Source organism: Eptesicus fuscus, chromosome 16 (assembly GCF_027574615.1).
Source record: "Eptesicus fuscus isolate TK198812 chromosome 16, DD_ASM_mEF_20220401, whole genome shotgun sequence".
Classification (NCBI taxonomy): domain Eukaryota; kingdom Metazoa; phylum Chordata; class Mammalia; order Chiroptera; family Vespertilionidae; genus Eptesicus; species Eptesicus fuscus.
The window spans coordinates 54,031,603-54,050,327 of record NC_072488.1 but is presented as its reverse complement, the minus strand read 5'-3'; the positions used below and the strand labels follow the sequence as shown (position 1 = coordinate 54,050,327).

Below are 18,725 nucleotides of genomic sequence, written 5' to 3'. Positions count from 1 at the left end.
CTTAGCAAGAAAACCAGCCACGGCTGACCCGCTGCGTGGAATAATGACCCCCCTGCCCTGGTGCCGGCCAGTCAATCAATGGAGACCACAACCCCGAAAGGACACACCTGGAAAACTGCTGACTGTGCTATTAAGACCATTCCCGGGACCTCCCTAAACTCTCCGCCCTTAAATCCCTTAGGATGGAGGACCCAGTGCACTCTCCCTCCTGGGAGCATGCCAAGCCCGTTTCTTCCAGGAATTACTTTTTCTACCTCTGTAATTTACCCAATAAATGCTCTCTTACAGTTGTGGGTCTTGCTCTGAATTCTTCCCTAGCCAGACCCTGAACCCAGGTTTGGTCTGACCCCCACCAGTCAGATATACTGTGCCGTTCCCGCCGCAGCCTAGAACAGTCAGAGTTACCAGGCTCGGAGACTCCCAGGCTGAGTGACAGGCTCCCTTGTTGCACCGTTAATTTGCAAACCTTTTTCCCTCTGTGGTCAGGGGGCCACCTTTAGCCAGACGGGGCTTCGGTGTGGAGAGCAGTGATTCCCACCCATCCTTGTGCCCCGCGTGGGTGCACAGAGGCTGGAACTAAGAGCCACCCAGGTTCTAAGCCGTCCAGGAGCCTGCTGGGGTGGGGGTGGGGTGGGAGAGCAGGGAGGAGGGGCGATCTGTGGTTCAACTCCATCCCTCTGCGCTGGAGGAGGGAGCAGGAGCCTTGCTTCCCAAGATGCTGTGCCCGTTTCCTGCTGTGCCCAAGAAGGTAGGCACGCGGCCAGCAGTGGTAAGGGATTATCAATGTTTATTAGGTCCTCTGGATACCAGATGGGCTGAGCCCCCAAATGGTACCCGCACCCAGGGATGGGGAGGCATAGGCTTTATTTATTTATTTAAAATATTTTTAATTGATTTCAGAGAGAAAGGGAGAGAGATAGAAACATCAATGATGAGAGAGAGTCATTGATCGGCTGCCTCCTCCATACCCCACACGGGGGATCGAGCCCACAGCCTGGGCATATGCCTTGACCGGGAATTGAACCATGACCTCCCGCAACAGGTCCACATGCAACCGCTGAGCCACACCAGCCAGGCTTAAAGAACTCTAGGCGGGCTTTTTCGAGGGACACTCTCTGGGTGGGTCCAGATCCTGGGAAGGTCCGGAGGAGAAAGGGAATGGTCTTAGCAAGTGGACTGTGGCCTAAGCAAAGGGAATGCTGGTTGTGAAGTGGCCTAAAGGTCAGTTCCCAGGGGAGGGGCATCGGTTCAATTATTTGATCAGACCTAACAGGGTCCTCCCAGCAATTTATCAGTGTTGGGAAGAGGAAAAAGTCTAGGTTTATTAAGCATCTATTATTTGCTCATTAATTATAGGATCTATTTTAAACTTCCCACTTATCTTTATGCTAAGGTGACCAGATCGTCCCGCTTTTGGCGGGACAGTCCCGATTTTTAACAATTTGTCCCGCGTCCCACGGCGTTTTTAAAAAGTCCCTATTTTTGGAAAGATTCTGCTAAGGGATGATCTGGTCACCTTAGCATCTTTCCAAAAATAGGGACTTTTTAAAAACGCCGTGGGACGTGGGACAAATTGTTAAAAATCGGGACTGTCCCGCCAAAAGCGGGATGATCTGGTCACCTTACTTTATGCCCATTTTACAGATCGGGCACACGGAGGCTCCAGGAAATTAAGTCACTTGCCCCAGGAAGCACAGCCAGTAAGAACCCAAACTGTTCAACTCTTTCCACTGCACCAGTTTACCTGCCCAGCCCCTGGCTCCCCTGGGGTGCCAACCCAGGTGACCCTACTTTTAATGCCAGCAGTTTAGCCTCTGAGACACTCAGATACCAGCTGCCCCCTTCCCAGACTGCATTTCTTTGAAGAGAACATTTAACTTCCCCTCTTGCTCTGGTCCAGAAACTTAACACATGCATTGATTTCGTTTCACTGCTCACACTGCTTCCTCCTACGTGGGGCCTGGACCCTGAGGGCTGAGCCTTATGATCTCTAACTGGCCTGCTGACCGGCCCTGGACCAGGCCTGCCTGTGTCCACGACAGGGGGGCAGCCCTGGCTGAGCAGCCACGCGTGTGTGGCTGTGTAACTGGGTGCTCACTTTCTCCCGGAGCCCACGCGGACTCCGCCGCACTCTTCTGCGTGGCCTCAGAGGGAATGGAAGCTCCCCGTGCCCTGCCTCGGCTCCCTGCGTGACCGTCAGGCCTCAGTTTCCTCCTCTGGGAGGTGAGCGAGTTGGACCAGAGGAGTCCAGGGCCCTCTGATGTGATGTATGCAAGAGGGTGGCCCCTGGGTGCAGGCACAACCACACTTGTCACTGCTGCCCCAGAGGGCCCGGCGAGGAGACCGCCGGGTGAGGAGACGGGCGGACGGTAATGGTCGGTGGAGGGAGGAGAAGCTGGCCAGGCACACCTGAAGGGCCTCAGCCTGCAGGACACAGTATAGACTCCGATACCACAGGCGCACATTTCCCATTCCCCATCGGAGGTGAAAGAAAAAATAATGCATTCAAGGCAAAGAAAAAGACCAGTCAGGGGAGGAGGGAAAAGTCCCTGCAGAGGCAGGAACCCCACCCAGGAGAAGTGACTAACCCGTGGAGGCTGGCGCGGGGCAGACAGCCTGCCTGAGGCTGGTGAGTGCAACAGGCCAGCCGGCCGGCGTGGCCTTCCTGTCCGAGTGGCTCTCCTCGCTGGTGGATGCCGATCCTGGGGAAGGGGCCTCCCCCCCCCTCACCTCTCCCCCCTCACCTCCCCCCGCCCCGGGCTGGGGTGGACTTCGGCTTCCCTGTGGGTGTCTCTGGAACCCTCGGGCCCGCAGCACCAGCCGGGGTTGGAGCGGGGTGGGGCAGGTGGGTGGGGCAGCCCCGAGGAGCCAGAAGGAAGTGAGAGGCTGGGGTGGGGCAGGAAGGGAGGAAGCGGAGCCTGGAAAGTAGAAGTAGAAGCAGCGCTGCGGAAAGGTGAAAGGGCTGGCCGGGACCCTCTGGCGGGCGCGGGGCTGGCTGCCGGGGTCTGGAAGGAGACGCTCATTGCTGGGAGCCACTGTGTCCTGGCAGCTTTCTGCCAGGTGCCAGGTGCCCCGCCTGACAGGAGCCAGCAGCCGCCCGGAGGTGATGGGTTGGGATCAGGATCCTGATGGGGAACTCCTGCACGGGGGCTGGTCCTGGTGTGTGAGTGCTGACTGAGGCCACCTCCCCGAGTGGCTGGACCCCAGAAGGCCCTCCGCTGGCCTGGAAATGCATTCAGACTTGAGGACACCTGTCCCTAAGACCGGACTGTGGGGTGACTGTAGAGTGGCTGGGGGGAGGCCGAGCATTTGAATTCCAGATCCTGCTGAGGATCTGCTGGCTGCCTGGGGTGTGAGAGGGGTGAGGGTGAAGGGGGAGGGGGCAGGGGGGAGGGGGTCCTGTTGGTATCAGGGTGAAGCGCACCGCCCTGGAGCCTCTGGACCCAGCTCGTGAGAATGCCGCTTTCCCGCACTGGAGGGTCTGGTGTTGTTTGGGGAGCGGTGGGGACTGTTCCGTTTCACAGCTAGGGACACCCTGGGACCGGGAGGCGAAGGGGCCTGCTGGGGATCAGTGGAATCAGGGAGCACGGATACAACAGAGGACTTTTGTCATTTGACAGCCTCCAGGCGTTGCCTGAAATGTAAGCATATCAGCAAGCCCCCCTCCGCCCAGGCTCCAGGGCATGCGCTCCCACGCTGACCCAGGACAGTCTGACTGGATCCCTGGTCCTGCCTCTGCCGCGCCTGCTCCAGCCTGTCTCACTCTGTTCAGTCCTGCGCTCTCAGGCTCCGTCTGGTCTGACAGTTGGAGCCCCTGCAGGGTTAGCATTAAGGTTCCCTCTAAGGCTGAGGACTGGGATTCTGTGCCACCCGCCACCCAGGGGCGGTCTGTCTGCCGTCCCGCTGGCTGTGCTGGCTCCCTGCTCCACGGCCCCTCCAGGCAGACCAGGGCCACAGGTTGGTCTTCATTTCTGCGCCCCCTCCCATCCTGCCCGGGGCCAAACTCCCAGCACCGACCTTGAATGGAATTGAGTAGAGCCTTTCTGGGGCTGCTTGAGGAATTGCAGGGCCCTCAGGCCTGTCCCCTCCTCTGGCTGAGCCGTGAGGTGGTCAGGTCCTGCTCTAAGGGAGCCTACAAGCAGGGACTGAAGTGTACGGGCCCAGGTGAGGGGGCTGGGAGAACTCCCAGAGAAGGCCCAGGCCACCGAATGCCCTGGAAGGCTCCCGGGACTTGATATGGGGCTGTGGGGTGTGGAGGGACTTTGATGGGCATGAGGGAGGAGGTGCGCACTGAGGGGGCTCCAGGAACTGTGGGCTTGGGCAGAGGGGCTGGGAGGGACGGGAGAGTGAAGGCCGGATGGGAGGTGGACCTTGCGGGCGAGGCTGGAGCAGCAGGCTGGGGGGCGGGGACCTGAGGGGTCAGCGGGGGTGGCAGCTCTGACGGGGTGCCCAAGAGGCACCTGGAATTTCTCAGTCTGATTTTAACTGGTCTGCTATGTGGCCTGTGACAATGGGATTTTTTTACAGCCTTCCAGGTGGTTCTAATGTGCAGGTAAGTGTGAGACCCAGCTCTGGGCAGTTCACTGGCAGCCTCAGAATCACCTGGAACCTACATTCAACGTGCTGGCGCACAGGCCCCCTGCGGACCTGTGGGATCCAAGTCTCCAGCCTGGGGTTTGGGCATCCCTGTTTTTTTTTGTTTTGGTTTTTTTAAAATATATTTTATTGATTTTTTTACAGAGAGGAAGGGAAAGGGATAGAGAGATAGAAACATCGATCAGCTGCCTCTTGCACACCCCCCACTGGGTATGTGCCCACAACCAAGGTACATGCCCTTGACCGGAATCGAACCTGGGACCCTTGAGTCCGCAGGCCGATGCTCTATCCACTGAGCCAAACCGGTTTCGGCTTGTTTTGTTTTTAATATTTTTATTGATTTCAGAGAGGAAGGGAAAGGGAGAGAGAGAGATAGAAACATCAATGATGAGAGAATCATTGATCGGCCGCCTCCTGCACGCCCCCTACTGGGGATCGAGCCCTTACCTCCTGGTTCATGGATTGATGCTCACTCAACCATTGAGCCACACCGGCTGGCTGGCCACCTGTTTGTATAAGATCCTGAGGTAATCCTAACGGGCAGCCACGGTGGAGAGCCAGGGTGATGACGGAGCAGGCAGCCAAGCCCCTTTCATCACGACGCTGCAGTGGCTCTCCGAGGCCCGTGGGCTGCCTGCTTTTGGGTTGTGGCCTGAGCTCTCAGATCAGTATCTCAGAATGAAAAGTAGCCAAGCTGACGTTGGTCCTCTTGGTCACACCATCTCCGTTCCATCTCGCCCCACCGGCTTGGGCTAGGGCAGTGGCCTCACCGCCTCAGGCCTGAGTCACCGGCTGGCTGCCTGTTGCAGGGGATGTGGGCACAGCATGTGACTCTCTGTGGGACAGAGAAGTGTTACAGGTTCCTGCTCCAAACCTCCCCCTCACTGCCTCCCCTCTTGGGGGAAGTGTGGTTCCAAAAAAATGCCTTCAGCTATGTGGTAAGTTAAAGAGTGGAAAAGGAAAGTCATAATTTACATGGTATCTTCCAGCGATCCTCTGTTTGCTCTTCAGACTCAACACCCGCTGCTCTTCTAGCCGCCCCCACCAAAGACTTTTCTCTGCTTTCCCAGCCCCCAAGAATCTCCTGATGGTGCCAGTTTGCCTCTTCACCCTGAAATTCCTGGTCCCTTACCCTGCACCACTGGGGCTCTCCTTACAAAAATGCTGTTCAGCTGAGGGAATGGCCCAGTTGGTTGAGCATCGTCCTATGCACCGAAAGGTTGCCGGTTCGATTCCCGGTCAGGGCACATATCTGGGTTGCGGGTTCGATCCCCGGTTGGGCATGTACAGAAGGCAACCAATTAGTATTTCTCTCACACATCAATGTTTCTCCCCTCTCCCTCTCCCTCTTCCTCCCCGCCCCTCCGCCCTCCGCCTCTTTCTAAGCATGTCCTCCAGTGAGTATTAAAATTTTTTTTAAATGCATAAATGAGTGGAACAACAATTTGATGTTTCTCTCTCAAATCAATATTTTAAAATGCTAATTGTGTTGCAGTACTTGCTGGTGTGGGCTCTGCATTTTAAGCCAAAAAAAGAAACCCTCTAGTAATGGGAACACATGAAAGAGACAGTGAGTGAAGCTGTAGCTACTGCATTTGCTGAATTTTTATTTGTATTATTTAAAAAACAATTTTATTGATTGATTTTAGAGAGAGAGGGAGGGCAGGGGAGAAAGAGAGATTTATTGTTCTACTTATTTATGCATTCATTGGTTGATTCTTATATGTGCCTCGATCTGGGATTGAACCCAAAACCTTGGCATATCAGGATGATGCTCTTTTTTAAAAAGTTAATATATGTTTAAAGTGCTTGCCTTTACCATTTTTTCCCTTGAATAATTTTTGTCCCAAAAAAGTTGCTGTTCCCGACCTACAGAGTAAAGATGGTGTTCACCACTCTGGCATTTGAAGGGAGCTGGTCTGTAGAAATGGTAGCTGATGCCCCAGAATGGGTGGCATTCCTCAGAGGGAGTTTAGACTTAGAGACTTAGTACCTTAGAGAAGGTACTAAGTTTAATGTTAGCTTTAGGGTTTTTTGTTTTTCTGGGTTTTGTTTGTTTTTGGTAGATACCTTTTTATCAGGTTAAGGAAGTTCGCTGAAAGTTTTTTTCATTTGCTTGTTTATTTTTTGTTTTGATACTGGGTCAGGGCTTTAAAAGTTGTGCGTTTTTTTTTTTTAAATTATATTTATTTCAGAGAGGAAAGGAGAGGGAGAGAGAGATAGAAACATCAATGATAAGAGAGAATCACTGATCAGCCGCCTCCTGCAGGCCGCACACTGGGTGGGGATCTAGCCCACAACCCAGGCATACGCCCTGACCGGGGAATCGAACCATGACCTCCTGGTTCATAAGTTGACACTAAAACCGGCTGGGCAACTTTTTTTTTTTTTTCTTAAAAATCAGGAATGGATATAGAATTCTGCTAACTGCTTTTTCTGCATCTATTGAGATAAAAATAAAGAGATAGTTAATAGGGTGTATTACATTGCTTGATTTTCAGATGTTAAACAAACATTGCATTCCTGGGATAAACCTCCATTTAGTCATATGTTTTATTATTTATACTAGTGACCCGGTGCACAAAATTCGTGCACATTAAAAGGGGATTAATTAGAGGAAATAATTTAATATTGCTATTTGCCCTTTCTCTATTATAGAAGTGTCAGAGATGAAAGAAAATTAGTAAAATGTATATGAAAACCTTCCTCCTGTCAGAGTCTGGGGCGCACCACAGAACCCAGAGTCAAGTCCCCGCCCACCCACATGCACCTCAAAATCGAGTGAGACCCAGACCCGGCTGGCCCCCTTCCCCCGCCCCCCCACTTTGGGCAAGATCCAGACCCACCCTTGTCAAGCCCTGCCGGGCAGGGGACATAGCCTCAGGTCCCCTGGACCGGCGCCAGGACGGGGGGCTTGGCCTGAGGTCCCCCAGCCCAGACCGGGGCGGGGGACATGCCTTGAGGTCTTCTATTAAGCCCCGCCAGGTAGGGGACATGGCCTGAGATCCCCTGTCAAGCCCCGCTGGGTGGGGGGCATGGCCTGAGTTCCCCCCACCCAGCACTGGGGGTGCACCTTGAGGTCCCCTGTCAAACCCTGCTGGGTGGGGGGCACGACCTGAGGTCCCCTTCAAACCCAGCCAGGCAGGGGGGCACAGCCTCAGGTCCCCTGTCAAGCCCCGCCGGGCGGGGGGGTGCGGTCTGAGGTCCCCCAGCCTGGTGACAGAGTGGGGGGTGTGGCCTGAGTCCCCTGTCAAGCCCCACCTGGTGGGCGCGGCCTGAGGTTCCCCAGCCTGACGCCAGGGCGAGGGGTGCAGCCTGAGGTCCCCTGTCAAGCCGCACGGGGGTGGGGGAGGGCACAGCCTCAGGTCCCTGCTGATTGCTTGTTAAGGCTCCTTATGGGAACTTGGCCTCAGCTGTGGGTGTAGCCATCTTTGTAACAGAGTGATGGTCAATTAGCAATATTCCCTCTTTATTAGATAGGATTATGGAATTCCATATGCTAAAATTTTGTTAATATTTTTGTGCCTTGTGTTCATGAGTGATATTGATTTAATTTTCTTTGCTGTCATATATTTATTTGATTTTGTTCTATCAAGATAATGCTGGCAGCATAGGAAAAATTGAGAAGTGGTCTCTTTTCTGAAGAGTTTGTATACTTGGTATTATGTTTTCCTTAAATTTTTAGTAGAACATATCTGGACTTGGAATTTATTTTGGGGGGGCGGGGAGAGGACTTTTTAAGTACAAATTTAGTTTGTTTAGTAGATACCTGAACTATGCAGGTAATCTACTTATTCTTAAATGAACTTTCATAATTTGTATCCTTCAAGAAATTTACCCATTTTATATAAGTTGTTGAATATATCAGCATAAAGTTTTTGTAATTCTTTATCTCTTTAATATCTTCAGAATCTGTAGTGATATCATCTTTCTTATTTCTGTGTTGGGAATCTGTATCTTTTATTTTTCCTAACCAGTTTGTCTAGAATTTCATCAATTTTATTGATATTTTTCCAAAAACCAGCTTCAATGATTTTCTCTATTTTTTTTCGTTTTCTATTAATTTCTGCTCTTATTTACTTATTTATTTATTAATCCTCACCAGATGAGTGAGGATATTTTTCCCCCATTGATTTTAGAGAGAGTGGAAGGAAGGGGGAATGGGGAGGAGAGAGAGGGGGGAGAGAGAGAGAGAGAGAGAGAGAGAGAGAGAGAGAGAGAGAGAAACATCGATGTAACAGAGACACATCAATTGGTTGCTTCCCACATGCGCCCTGATGGGGGCGTTGGACCTGCAACCCAGGTACGTGCCTTTGACCAGGAATCTAACTGATATCCTCCGGTGTGCAGGCCGACACTCTAACCACTGAGCACGCCAGCCAGCTCTGCTCTCATTTTTATTATTTACTAGAGGCCCGGTGCACGAAATTCATGCACGGGGGAGGGGGGTCTCCTCAGCCCAGCCTGCACCCTCTCTAATCCGGGACCCCTTTGGGGATGTCTGACTGCCAGTTTCGGCCCGATCCCTGGGCCAAAACCGGCAGTCGGAAATCCCTCTCACAATCCAGGACCGCTGGCTCCTAACTGCTCACCTGCCTTCTTGCCTGATCGCCCCTAACTGCCCCCCCCCCGCCGGCCTTGTCGCCCCACGCAGCCTGCTGTTTGGTTATTACTGTGAGGGTGTCATGACCAATTTGCATATTACCCTTTTATTAGTATAGATTTTCTTTTTATTATTTTGGGTTTAATTTGCTTTTTTTTTTTTTTTGGTGGAAACTTAAGTCATTGATTTTAGACTTTATAACATAAGCAGTTATTGCTTAGAGAGCTGCATTCCAGCCCCATGCCATGCCCCGGTCTGGAAGCAGAAGAGAGGTGTGGCTCAGTGGTCACAGCATGGGGAAGACACTGGCCCGGGAGCCAGACACCCAGTTTTCCTAGCCGCTTTCTAGCTGTGTGCCTTTGGACTTAGGCTCTCTGAGCTTCCGTTTCTTTGCCAGCATCATGGAGCCAGGTGTTCATGAGTGATATTGTGCTCTTGGAGATGAAGTTGCTGAGGAACATGAAACCACTGGGCCAACGGGGAGGGCCTCTCCGGACCACTGTGAAGGGTGGTCGTCATGACATTTGTAATAATAACGGCGTCTTCTCTCTTTCCAGATCTGGAAACAGCATGTACACACCCATCCCCCAGAGGTAGGCTGTGCACCCCATCCTCTCCCGCCCCCCCCTCCTTCATTTCCAAGGCTGCCTCTCCTCCCAGCACCCCTCCTCCCCACATCGCAGTCCCCGGGCCTGCCCAGGTCTCTCTGCTCCAGGCCACTCCTCTCGGGCTCTGGCCGCTGCCAACCCTCTCTCCTCCCACAGCAGCTCTCCATTCTCGACGTCAGTGCAGGACCCCGGCCTGTACGTATGGCGGGTGGAGAAGATGAAGCCGGTGCCCGTGGCCCGTGAGAACCAGGGCGTTTTCTTCTCGGGGGACTCCTACCTGGTGCTGTACAATGGCACGGAGGAGTTCTCCCACCTGCACCTGTGGATAGGTGAGGGCCGGCAGGGTAGGGGGGTCGGGCCCCCAGGCTGGCGAGGGTCTCACGGGCCTGGCCCTGCCCCCTCCCGCCGCCCCAGGCCAGCAGTCCTCGCGGGACGAGCAGGGAGCCTGCGCGGTGCTGGCCGTGCACCTCAACACCCTGCTGGGGGAGCGGCCGGTGCAGCACCGCGAGGTGCAGGGCAACGAGTCCGACCTCTTCATGAGCTACTTCCCGCGGGGCCTCAAGTACCAGGTCAGCCTGCCCTGCGGCTTCTCTCCCAGCCCCGCCCGTTCCGGCGGGTCCTCACCCGGCTGGAGGCCCCGGTGTCCTCGGGGCTGGGTCCTCCCCACGAGTCTGCCCGTCTCCCAGTGGGATGGGAGGGGAGGGCGCTGGGTCTCCCGCCAGCCCTCTGAGGCCGGTCCCCTGGGCTGCAGGAAGGCGGCGTGGAGTCAGCGTTTCACAAGATCTCCGCAGAGGCCACCCCGGAGGCCGTCAGGAAGCTCTACCAGGTGAAGGGGAAGAAGAATATCCGCGCCACGGAGCGGGCGCTGAGCTGGGACAGCTTCAACACCGGGGACTGCTTCATCCTGGACCTGGGCCAGGTGGGTGGGCAGGGCGGGAAGGACCGCTCTGTCTTTCGAAAGGACAGGGACCAGGGGACCCGGGGAGAGGGAGAGCAGCTGGGCTGCTGTAAGGCCGTTCCACGTGGGGCCACTCCAGCCATTAGAAACATCTGTGTATTCAGAGCAGCAACCTCCCTCTGCCGTCTAGCCAGGCCTCGGGCACGGAGCGGGAGCCGGCCCTCCTCCTCCTAGACCAGTGGTCGGCAAACTCATTAGTCCACAGAGCCAAATATCAACAGTACAGCGATTGAAATGTCTTTTGAGAGCCCAATTTTTTTTTTTAATATATATTTTATTGATTTTTTACAGAGAGGAAGGAAGAGGGAGAGAGAGAGATAGAAACACCCAGGATGAGAGAGAAACATCAATCAGCTGCCTCCTGCACACCCCCCACTGTGGATGTGCCCACAACCAAGGCACATGCGCTTGACCGGAATCGAACCTGGGACCCTTGCGTCCACAGGCTGACGCTCCATCCACTGAGCCAAACTGGTCAGGGCTGAGAGCCCAATTTTTTAAACTTAAACTTCTTCTAACGCCACTTCTTCAAAATAGACTCGCCCAGGCCGTGGTATTTTGTGGAAGAGCCACACTCAAGGGGCCAAAGAGCCGCATGTGGCTCGTGAGCCGCGGTTTGCCAACCACTGTCCTAGAGCCCCTGGGCCTCTGAGTTAGCTGCTGCCAGACCTTCATTCACGTCCTCACTCATCCTTCCACTCAGTGAGTCCCGATGGCCGCTCTGAGCCAGCCCGGGCTCCGCTAATTGCTCGCCATGACGGCCTGGCCTGTCACTTGCAGTAATCGATGGCAGGATGTGATGAGAGGCAGTGACCGTGCTGGGGGAGCTTGGGAAGGGTGGGGCTCTTAAACCTGAGCCAAAGCCATTGACCCAGGAAGGTGCCTTCATGGAGGGGAACTGCCACCCCAGGTGAAGGGACAGGTGAGCTGGGCACTGAGGCAGGGAAGGGTGTGGACATGCCTGCCCACAGCAGGGACAGGGCGGAGACAGGAGCCATGGGATCAAAATTACTAAGGAGGGTGAGACCCAGGTCATGAGGAATCTGACTATGGTTGGAAGAGTCTGGATCACATTTTTTTTTGTTTGTTTTTAAATAATTTATTGACTTTTTAGAGAGAGAGAAAGGGAGGGAGAGGGAGGGCAGCATCTATGTGAGAAGGTAACATCAATCGGCTGCCTCCTGCACGCCTCCTATCAGGGATCAAGCCCACAACCTGGGCATATGCCCTGATTGGGAATCGAACCAGCAACCTTTCGGCACATGGGACGATGCCCAACCAACTGGCCAGGGCTGGACCGCATCTTGTGGTGCCGAAGATTGTGGGCAGAAATGGAAGGAGGACTAGGAGCAATGAGGTGGAGGCAGGAGGACCAGCTTGAGAGAGGTGGGAGGGCTATGTCTGGCAGGGGTGCAGATAGGATGCTCAAGGATGGCATTCACCCATTCATTCACTCATTCATTCATTCATTCATTCATTCATTTTGTGCCTAAATGTGTGCCAGTCTCTGTTTTAGCACTGGGCATACAGCAATGAACAAAGCAAAACAAAACGAAACACTCATGTCCTAAGGAAGCTTACTTTCTAGTCAGGGGAGATAGATTATACACAAGATAGAGATGTGGAAATATATGCTGATAAGTGATCTGGAGAAAAATAAAGCAGGAGGGAGGTGAGGGGCGGGGGTGGCTGGGCAGGGAAACACTTGCAGGTGTTGTCATTACCATGCTCAGAGAAGCCTTCTTTAACCCGGCCTCCCCCTTCCCGCCAGAACATCTTCGCCTGGTGCGGTGCCAAATCCAACATCCTGGAGCGCAACAAGGCGCGGGACCTGGCCTTGGCCATCCGGGACAGCGAGCGGCAGGGCAAGGCCCAGGTGGAGATCGTCACCGATGGGGAGGAGCCTGCCGAGATGATCCAGGTGGAGGGGATGTTGGGATGGGAGGCCTCTGCTTGGAAGCTGCGAGACAGGCTGTGATCGGCGGGGGGCAGGAGGGTGGTCAGTGGAGGACTGGGCAGGGGCGTCTTGGCCGATGCTAATGTCTAGTTCACAGGGTGCCTTGGTGTGGTTCAGCGTAAAGTACCCCTGTGGGCGGATGGACCAGTGGCCTGCACTTGGGGTGGCCTGGACCCAGCCCTCATCTGTGCTGGGTGCCCTTGTGCAGGACAGTTTGCCCCACCCGAGGCCGTGGCCCTGGGCGTAACGGGTTGGGAAGGTCTGGGACAGGTGCCAGGAATCCCTGGGAACCTAGTCTTCCCTGGCTCCTGCAGGTCCTGGGCTCCAAGCCTGCTCTGAAGGAGGGCAACCCTGAGGAAGACCTCACAGCTGACCAGACGAATGCCCACGCTGCGGCTCTGTATAAGGTGGGCGTCCGGGGCCTGCCCTGGGACCAGGCAGGGGTGGGGGCAGCGGGGGCTGAGGGAGAGGAGAGCGCAGTGGGAAGTCTGGTCCGGGCAGCGGGGCAGTTTACCCAGGGCTGGAGTGAGAGGAGGATGGGAGGGTGGATGTCGGGCCCTCCTGAGGAGATAAATGCTGCTCCACTTCCGGCCCATTCTTGGAGAAGGACATCTGAAGATGTTGAGCTTTACTTTTTGAATCTTTGCATTTTATTTGTCATGTGGAATCCACTTCATTTCCAAATGGATTTGGGGCCTCTGGGCTGCAGTGGTGAGGGTGATGGGAGGCCTGGGGCTGCCTGGATTTGCCCCACAGAGCCGTCCTCCCTGTCCCGTCTGCTTCCTGGACCGTGGGAGGGGCCGTGGTGCAGGGAGGCAGCTTCCTCCCTGGGCCCTGGACGAGGTTAGGACTGTGTGTTGGAGGGAGGGTGATCCAACACGGCTCTTTTAGTCTAAAAATAGCCTTTCGCCCTAGCTAGTTTGGCTCAGTGGATAGAGCGTTGGCCTGCAGACTCAAGGGTCCCAGGTTCGATTCTGGTCAAGGGCATGTACCTTGGTTGCGGGCACATCCCCAGTAGGGGTTGTGCAGGAGGCAGCTGATCGATGTTTCTCTCTCATTGATGTTTCTAGTTCTCTCTCCCTTTCCCTTCCTCTCTATAAAAAAAACAATAAAATATATAATTAAAAAATAAATAAATAAAAATAAAAATAGCCTTTCAAACTGAGAGATAACAAGCATTTTATTTGAGATAAAAAGACTAACTATTTGGGATGCACTGATCAGGCAGAAGCCCAAATAGGGTTCCGACTAGGAGACAAAGAAGGCATTTCTGCTGAACAGATGTCAGTGATGCTCATTCTGAACGTTTTAATTTTCCGTCTTCCTAGTCACCGGTCCAGTCCTCATCATATCTGCTTTCTTGTTACCTTCGCAAAGGGTTCTTTGGAACAGTGTAGTGTGGGCCAGCCTAAGGGTTACTTTGCCCTGTTGAAGGTTTGAGGTGTATGTGCGAGGCAGCGCCTCGGGGACCTCAGCTTGGGCCCCGTGTGAACGGGGCTGTGTTGACACTAATCTGGCACGTCCTCCCCAAGGTCTCTGACGCCACTGGACAGATGCACCTGACCAAGGTGGCCGACTCCAGCCCCTTTGCCGTCGAGTTGCTGATACCTGATGACTGCTTTGTGCTGGACAACGGGCTCTGCGGCAAGATCTACATCTGGAAGGGTACGAGCGAGCGGCGTCGCCACGCCAGGCGGAGGCCGGCCTGCTCTGACCCCACAGGCTTCCCGCTAGAGGGCCCGCCAGTCGCCTGCTTCCAAAGAGCCTCCGGACCCAATACTCTGGGCCTGCCCTCAGGCTCCGGCTTTCTCTTTTCTGTTCCCACCCCCTAATTCTAAAACTTGAGCATCCCTCAGGATTGCGGGAGGGCTGAGGGCCTGTGAAAACAGATGGCTGGGCACCCCCTCCCCCCCATTCTGATTCACTAGGCACTGGGGGGGGGGGGGCAGGTGTGGGGGGAGCCCGGGAAGCTCCCAGGACCCTGGTCCCGCCATTCTGCCTTGAGGAGTGACAGGCATTTTAGATAAATTGACTCACTTGATGCAGTGGGCAGTGAACCGGGAGAACTTGCTTTTCCACGAGACTGTTTGGGTTGGACACAGAAGCACTGTTGTGCAGAGGCCTGTTCCTTGGTCTGACTCTGCGATGTTGAGACAGAGCTGAGTGTCTGAGCGATACCGGCAGGTCCGTATCTTCTCCGCACTTGTCTGTTCATGAGCGCGTCTTACCTCCCCGGCCAGGTTATAAACGTCTTGAAAACAGAAACCGTATAATCTCTAGTGTCTTGATGGTATATTTGCTCAACCCAGGGTCAGCCAAGGCCAGGAGACACTCGCAGACCCAGCCTGGCCAGGAGGCTAGAGAGGTGCTGGGTGTTCGAAGTGTGGCTGCTGCTGGGCAGTAATGCTGTTGCTTCAGGGAAGGGCCGGGAGCAGCAAGCAGCCTGGCAGGTTTCTAAGAGTTAAAGTGTGTGTGTGTGTGTGTGTGTGTGTGTGTGTGTGTGTGTGTGTAGGGGGGGGGCTGCCTTTCTCCTCCTACCTCAGGGTTCCTTCCTATGGAACCAATTCCAAGCATGGGGGTGGGGGTGGAGGCTGGTGTGCAGACCTCCATGGGAGTGTAATTAACCCCAAGCAAAGAACCAGACAATTTAGGGAAGAGAAACGAGAGAAGAAAAAACAAACTTGCCAGCCAGGAAGATATCTGGAGGGTAGCTGGTCACATCACAGACAAGGATACGCCACATTAAGTTAGAGCATTTGTAGCTAACTGGATAGTGTAGCCTGGTTGGTGGTGTTACCAAGCAGGGGCACTAAAGCCAGGACTATGGCACTGGCTTTTAAATGTATATATATATATATGATTTTATATATATATATTGAGAGAGAGAGGAAGGGAGAGGGAGAGAGTGAAACAGCAATGTGAGAGAAACATTGATCAGATTGGTTGCCTCCTGTATGCACCCCAGCCTGGGATCGAACCACAAACCGGTATGTGCCCTGACTGGGAATCGAACCCGTGACTTTTCAGTGCACGCTCAACCAACTGAGCCACACCGGCCAGGGCAGCACTGGCTTTTGAGAAAAGAAAAAAACGCATTTATTGGGAAGTCAACCAGCAAGGAGATAGGAAGCAAGCCTCAAATCGCCTCCCAGGTCGAGGTTTGGGGGGCGGGGGTAGCGTAAGGGAAGGACAGGCTGGCGTGTGGAGCGCTGGCCGGGCAGGTTTCAGTCGGAGGGCTTCACTTCAGCACCGGGTCGTTCCGGACAACAGACCCTTAGATTCTGAAAGGACTCAGCTGATCACGTTCCAGTCACGTCTCAGCTTTTTGGTTCCATGAGGTTGGGGGTGAAACGTTGGTTCTGGGTGTTATTGCAGCTCAGAATTCTCTCCTGTGCCTGCCTCGGCTGCATGGATTAACGATTTTGTTTTGTTGACACCAGTATCGTTAGAGAGAGGGTAAGGCCACTTGAGCTGGATCTGCAGTTACTGTGTTAATGAAGGAAAGTCAACGCAGTCGATGTAAGACGTGAATCAGGCTGCATCCCGTCTAGTAAATGGAACGCTGTGCAAATGGAAGGCTTCTCTCGGGGGACAGGGAAGTGAGGAGAGTGGATTATCCCAGGCCAGGGCGCCTTCTCTTGAGGGGTGGGGGTCTTATGCGGCAGACGCCTCACTAGTGCTCACCAGGAAATTCAGGACGATGGATTTCCGAATTCCACTCCTGGGAGAGGCGGACACTGCAGTGAGGCTAGGCACCGAGTCTCGGGGGGTTGCCACACGGGATTCCATTGGGTCTGCTCGTCTTTAGCACTGGAGAGCCAACCACGGTGGACAACATTGTTGCCTTGGAAAATGCCTTAAGCTGGGGCCCATCTGTGTTAAGGGACTGCCTCCAGGAGAGAATGGATGGCTCTGGGGTCTTCCTTCTTGTGCTCTTAGTTGGCATCACTATTAGGCCTGTGTCGGCTATCTGGCACCATGGGAGTAAGACTGGAGTCGGTCACACCCTTTGTCCTAGTCGGCTGTACAGTGAAGGCTTGGTTACAGAACGTGGCAGGTCCAGGAGGCCAGGGGTCCTGGGGTGGGGCCATGGCTCTAACGTCACGAATGTCCCCAGGTCTGATGGAGAGTGGATGAGTGGGCAGAAGGGCACTTTTCATCTGGCTCAGCTGCCAGGCTGGGAGAAGCCTCAAGGGCTGGCTTCATACCTCCAGAGAGCTCAGCAATCCTATCACCTCCTGGCCCACTTATTTTTAAAGTTGCCAGGGATTCTGGGGACCCCCTGAAATTTCCTCAAGAAAAACGGCATGTGGGCTAGAAAGGGTTCCTGATCTTTTGAAAAATCTCCTTCCTGTGGTCCAGGGCGAAAAGCTAATGAGAAGGAGCGGCAGGCGGCCCTCCGAGTGGCCGAGGACTTCATCTCCCGCATGCGGTACGCCCCAAACACGCAGGTGAGGAGACACCCGTGCCCCGGACCCTCCTCCCGGGACACCTCCCTTGACCTGCTGCCACTCAGACGGGACAAGAAGGGCAGGAAAGCCTCAGGCAGTGAGGGACAGTCCGGCCTCCCTACCAGACCCACCCAGCGGGGAAGCTCTTCTCAATCCTTGAAAAACTTAAATGTTATTTTCCAAGAGGATGTTGGGCAGCACTCCCCTGGGAGCCGGTGTGCCTTTGAACAGCTTGTGCACTTCTGGGCCACTGTCCCAAGCTGGTACCACCCCCTCTCACCCCAGCTTGGTGACTCCACAAACCATTTTGAGGGGAGCTGATAAGGCTCATCTATAACTGGTGCATCACGCAAACTGTTTGCCTACGTCCTGGAAGCAGTCTGTTTCCTTGGCCGTGACCTGTGGTCTTTCTCAGCTCTTATCTCCTTGGAGGAGCATCCTTGGCCTGGACAGCTGGTGCCCAGCCCCTCCCTCCCTGGCCCCGCCCCTCCCTGGCGGAGGCAGAGATGGCATCCTTGTGAGCAAGTCTCCCCCTGCTGTCCCTGCAGGTGGAGATCCTGCCCCAGGGCCGTGAGAGTCTCATCTTCAAGCAATTCTTCAAGAACTGGAAGTGAGAGGGCCATCTCGCTGTGCACACCCACTGCCTGCTTGCTCTTCCTCCTGCCGCCTGGTCAGTCCGAGGTGCCCCCGCGAGGTGTTCAATAAAAGAGACCAGTGCTTCCCCCCCCCGCTCTCCGCCTGCACTGCTGCCCGGGGCTCACTCTCCCCGCCTCACCTGCTCACCTGGGCTCATTCCCATGCTGGGGGGGGCGTGGGACCCAGGGGCCAATCTCTTCCCTCCGAGGGGCCAGCGCTGGCTCTGCAGGATTAAGGCAGAGGGGCCGGGAGTCCCAGTGGGCCTGGCAGGTACTGCTGTGAACCCAATAGGGAGGTGGCACAGCGCCAGGCTCAGGATCACTTGCAGCCAGAGGCTTCAGATCAGTCTCACGTTCCCAACTGGGAGAAGGTTGTGGCAGCCGGCTGGGGGTCCGAGCCAGCATTTCCTCAGCTGCCCTAATAAACCACTGCTTCCAAGTGACACATGCTCGCCAGGCAACAGCACCGCTCTCCCTCCTGTGCAGAAGTCTGGCTTGTCACGTCACGGCACATTGTCATGTATTACTAGAGCCCCTGAGTTCATGCTCTTGTGTAACAGGTGGTGGCTGGAACATCAAAGAGGCTAGATAGCTAAACACGGGGAGAATGGAGTTGCCCCAAAGCGGTCCCATCCTGAGCGCATGACCCAGGGGGACGACAGCGAGGCAGGGCTGTGTGGGCCTAGACCAGAGTGCGAGGCCTGGCCGGGCACGTCTGTGCTGACCCAGCTCACCCCTGGGCCCTTGGGGCTCTGTGGCTTCTGAGCTGACATGCTTGCTCTTTCCATTCTAAACAGAAGTTCTAATCAAGTTCATCTTGTTGATTTTGTGCCAAGAGGCATAAAAAACCAGCTCCCTGGATATCCACCTTTCTCTGCACAGTCCTCCACCTGATAGCCGACACAGAGCATGTACCG

At 54.7% G+C, this 18,725-nt stretch overlaps 1 protein-coding gene across 6 annotated transcripts; it reads left to right on the top strand.

Moving 5' to 3' along the window:
- Nucleotides 1–2,596: 2,596 nt before the first annotated feature.
- Nucleotides 2,597–17,897, top strand: CAPG (capping actin protein, gelsolin like). 6 transcript variants are annotated; one of them, XM_054728216.1, is made up of 10 exons: nt 2,597–2,629; nt 9,757–9,792; nt 9,964–10,136; nt 10,222–10,376; nt 10,559–10,726; nt 12,537–12,686; nt 13,037–13,129; nt 14,255–14,387; nt 17,085–17,173; nt 17,722–17,897. In XM_054728216.1, the coding sequence occupies exons 2-10, from the start codon at nt 9,770–9,772 to the stop codon at nt 17,785–17,787; spliced, it is 1,050 nt and encodes a 349-aa protein (XP_054584191.1). In that variant the 5' UTR covers nt 2,597–2,629; nt 9,757–9,769; the 3' UTR covers nt 17,788–17,897. The 6 variants fall into 6 exon arrangements, with proteins under 6 accessions (XP_054584191.1, XP_054584193.1, XP_027987573.2 ...); XM_054728218.1 differs by having other exon boundaries at nt 2,611–2,629; nt 9,967–10,136; XM_028131772.2 differs by lacking the exon at nt 2,597–2,629 and adding an exon at nt 2,879–2,953 and having other exon boundaries at nt 9,967–10,136.
- Nucleotides 17,898–18,725: the final 828 nt, after the last annotated feature.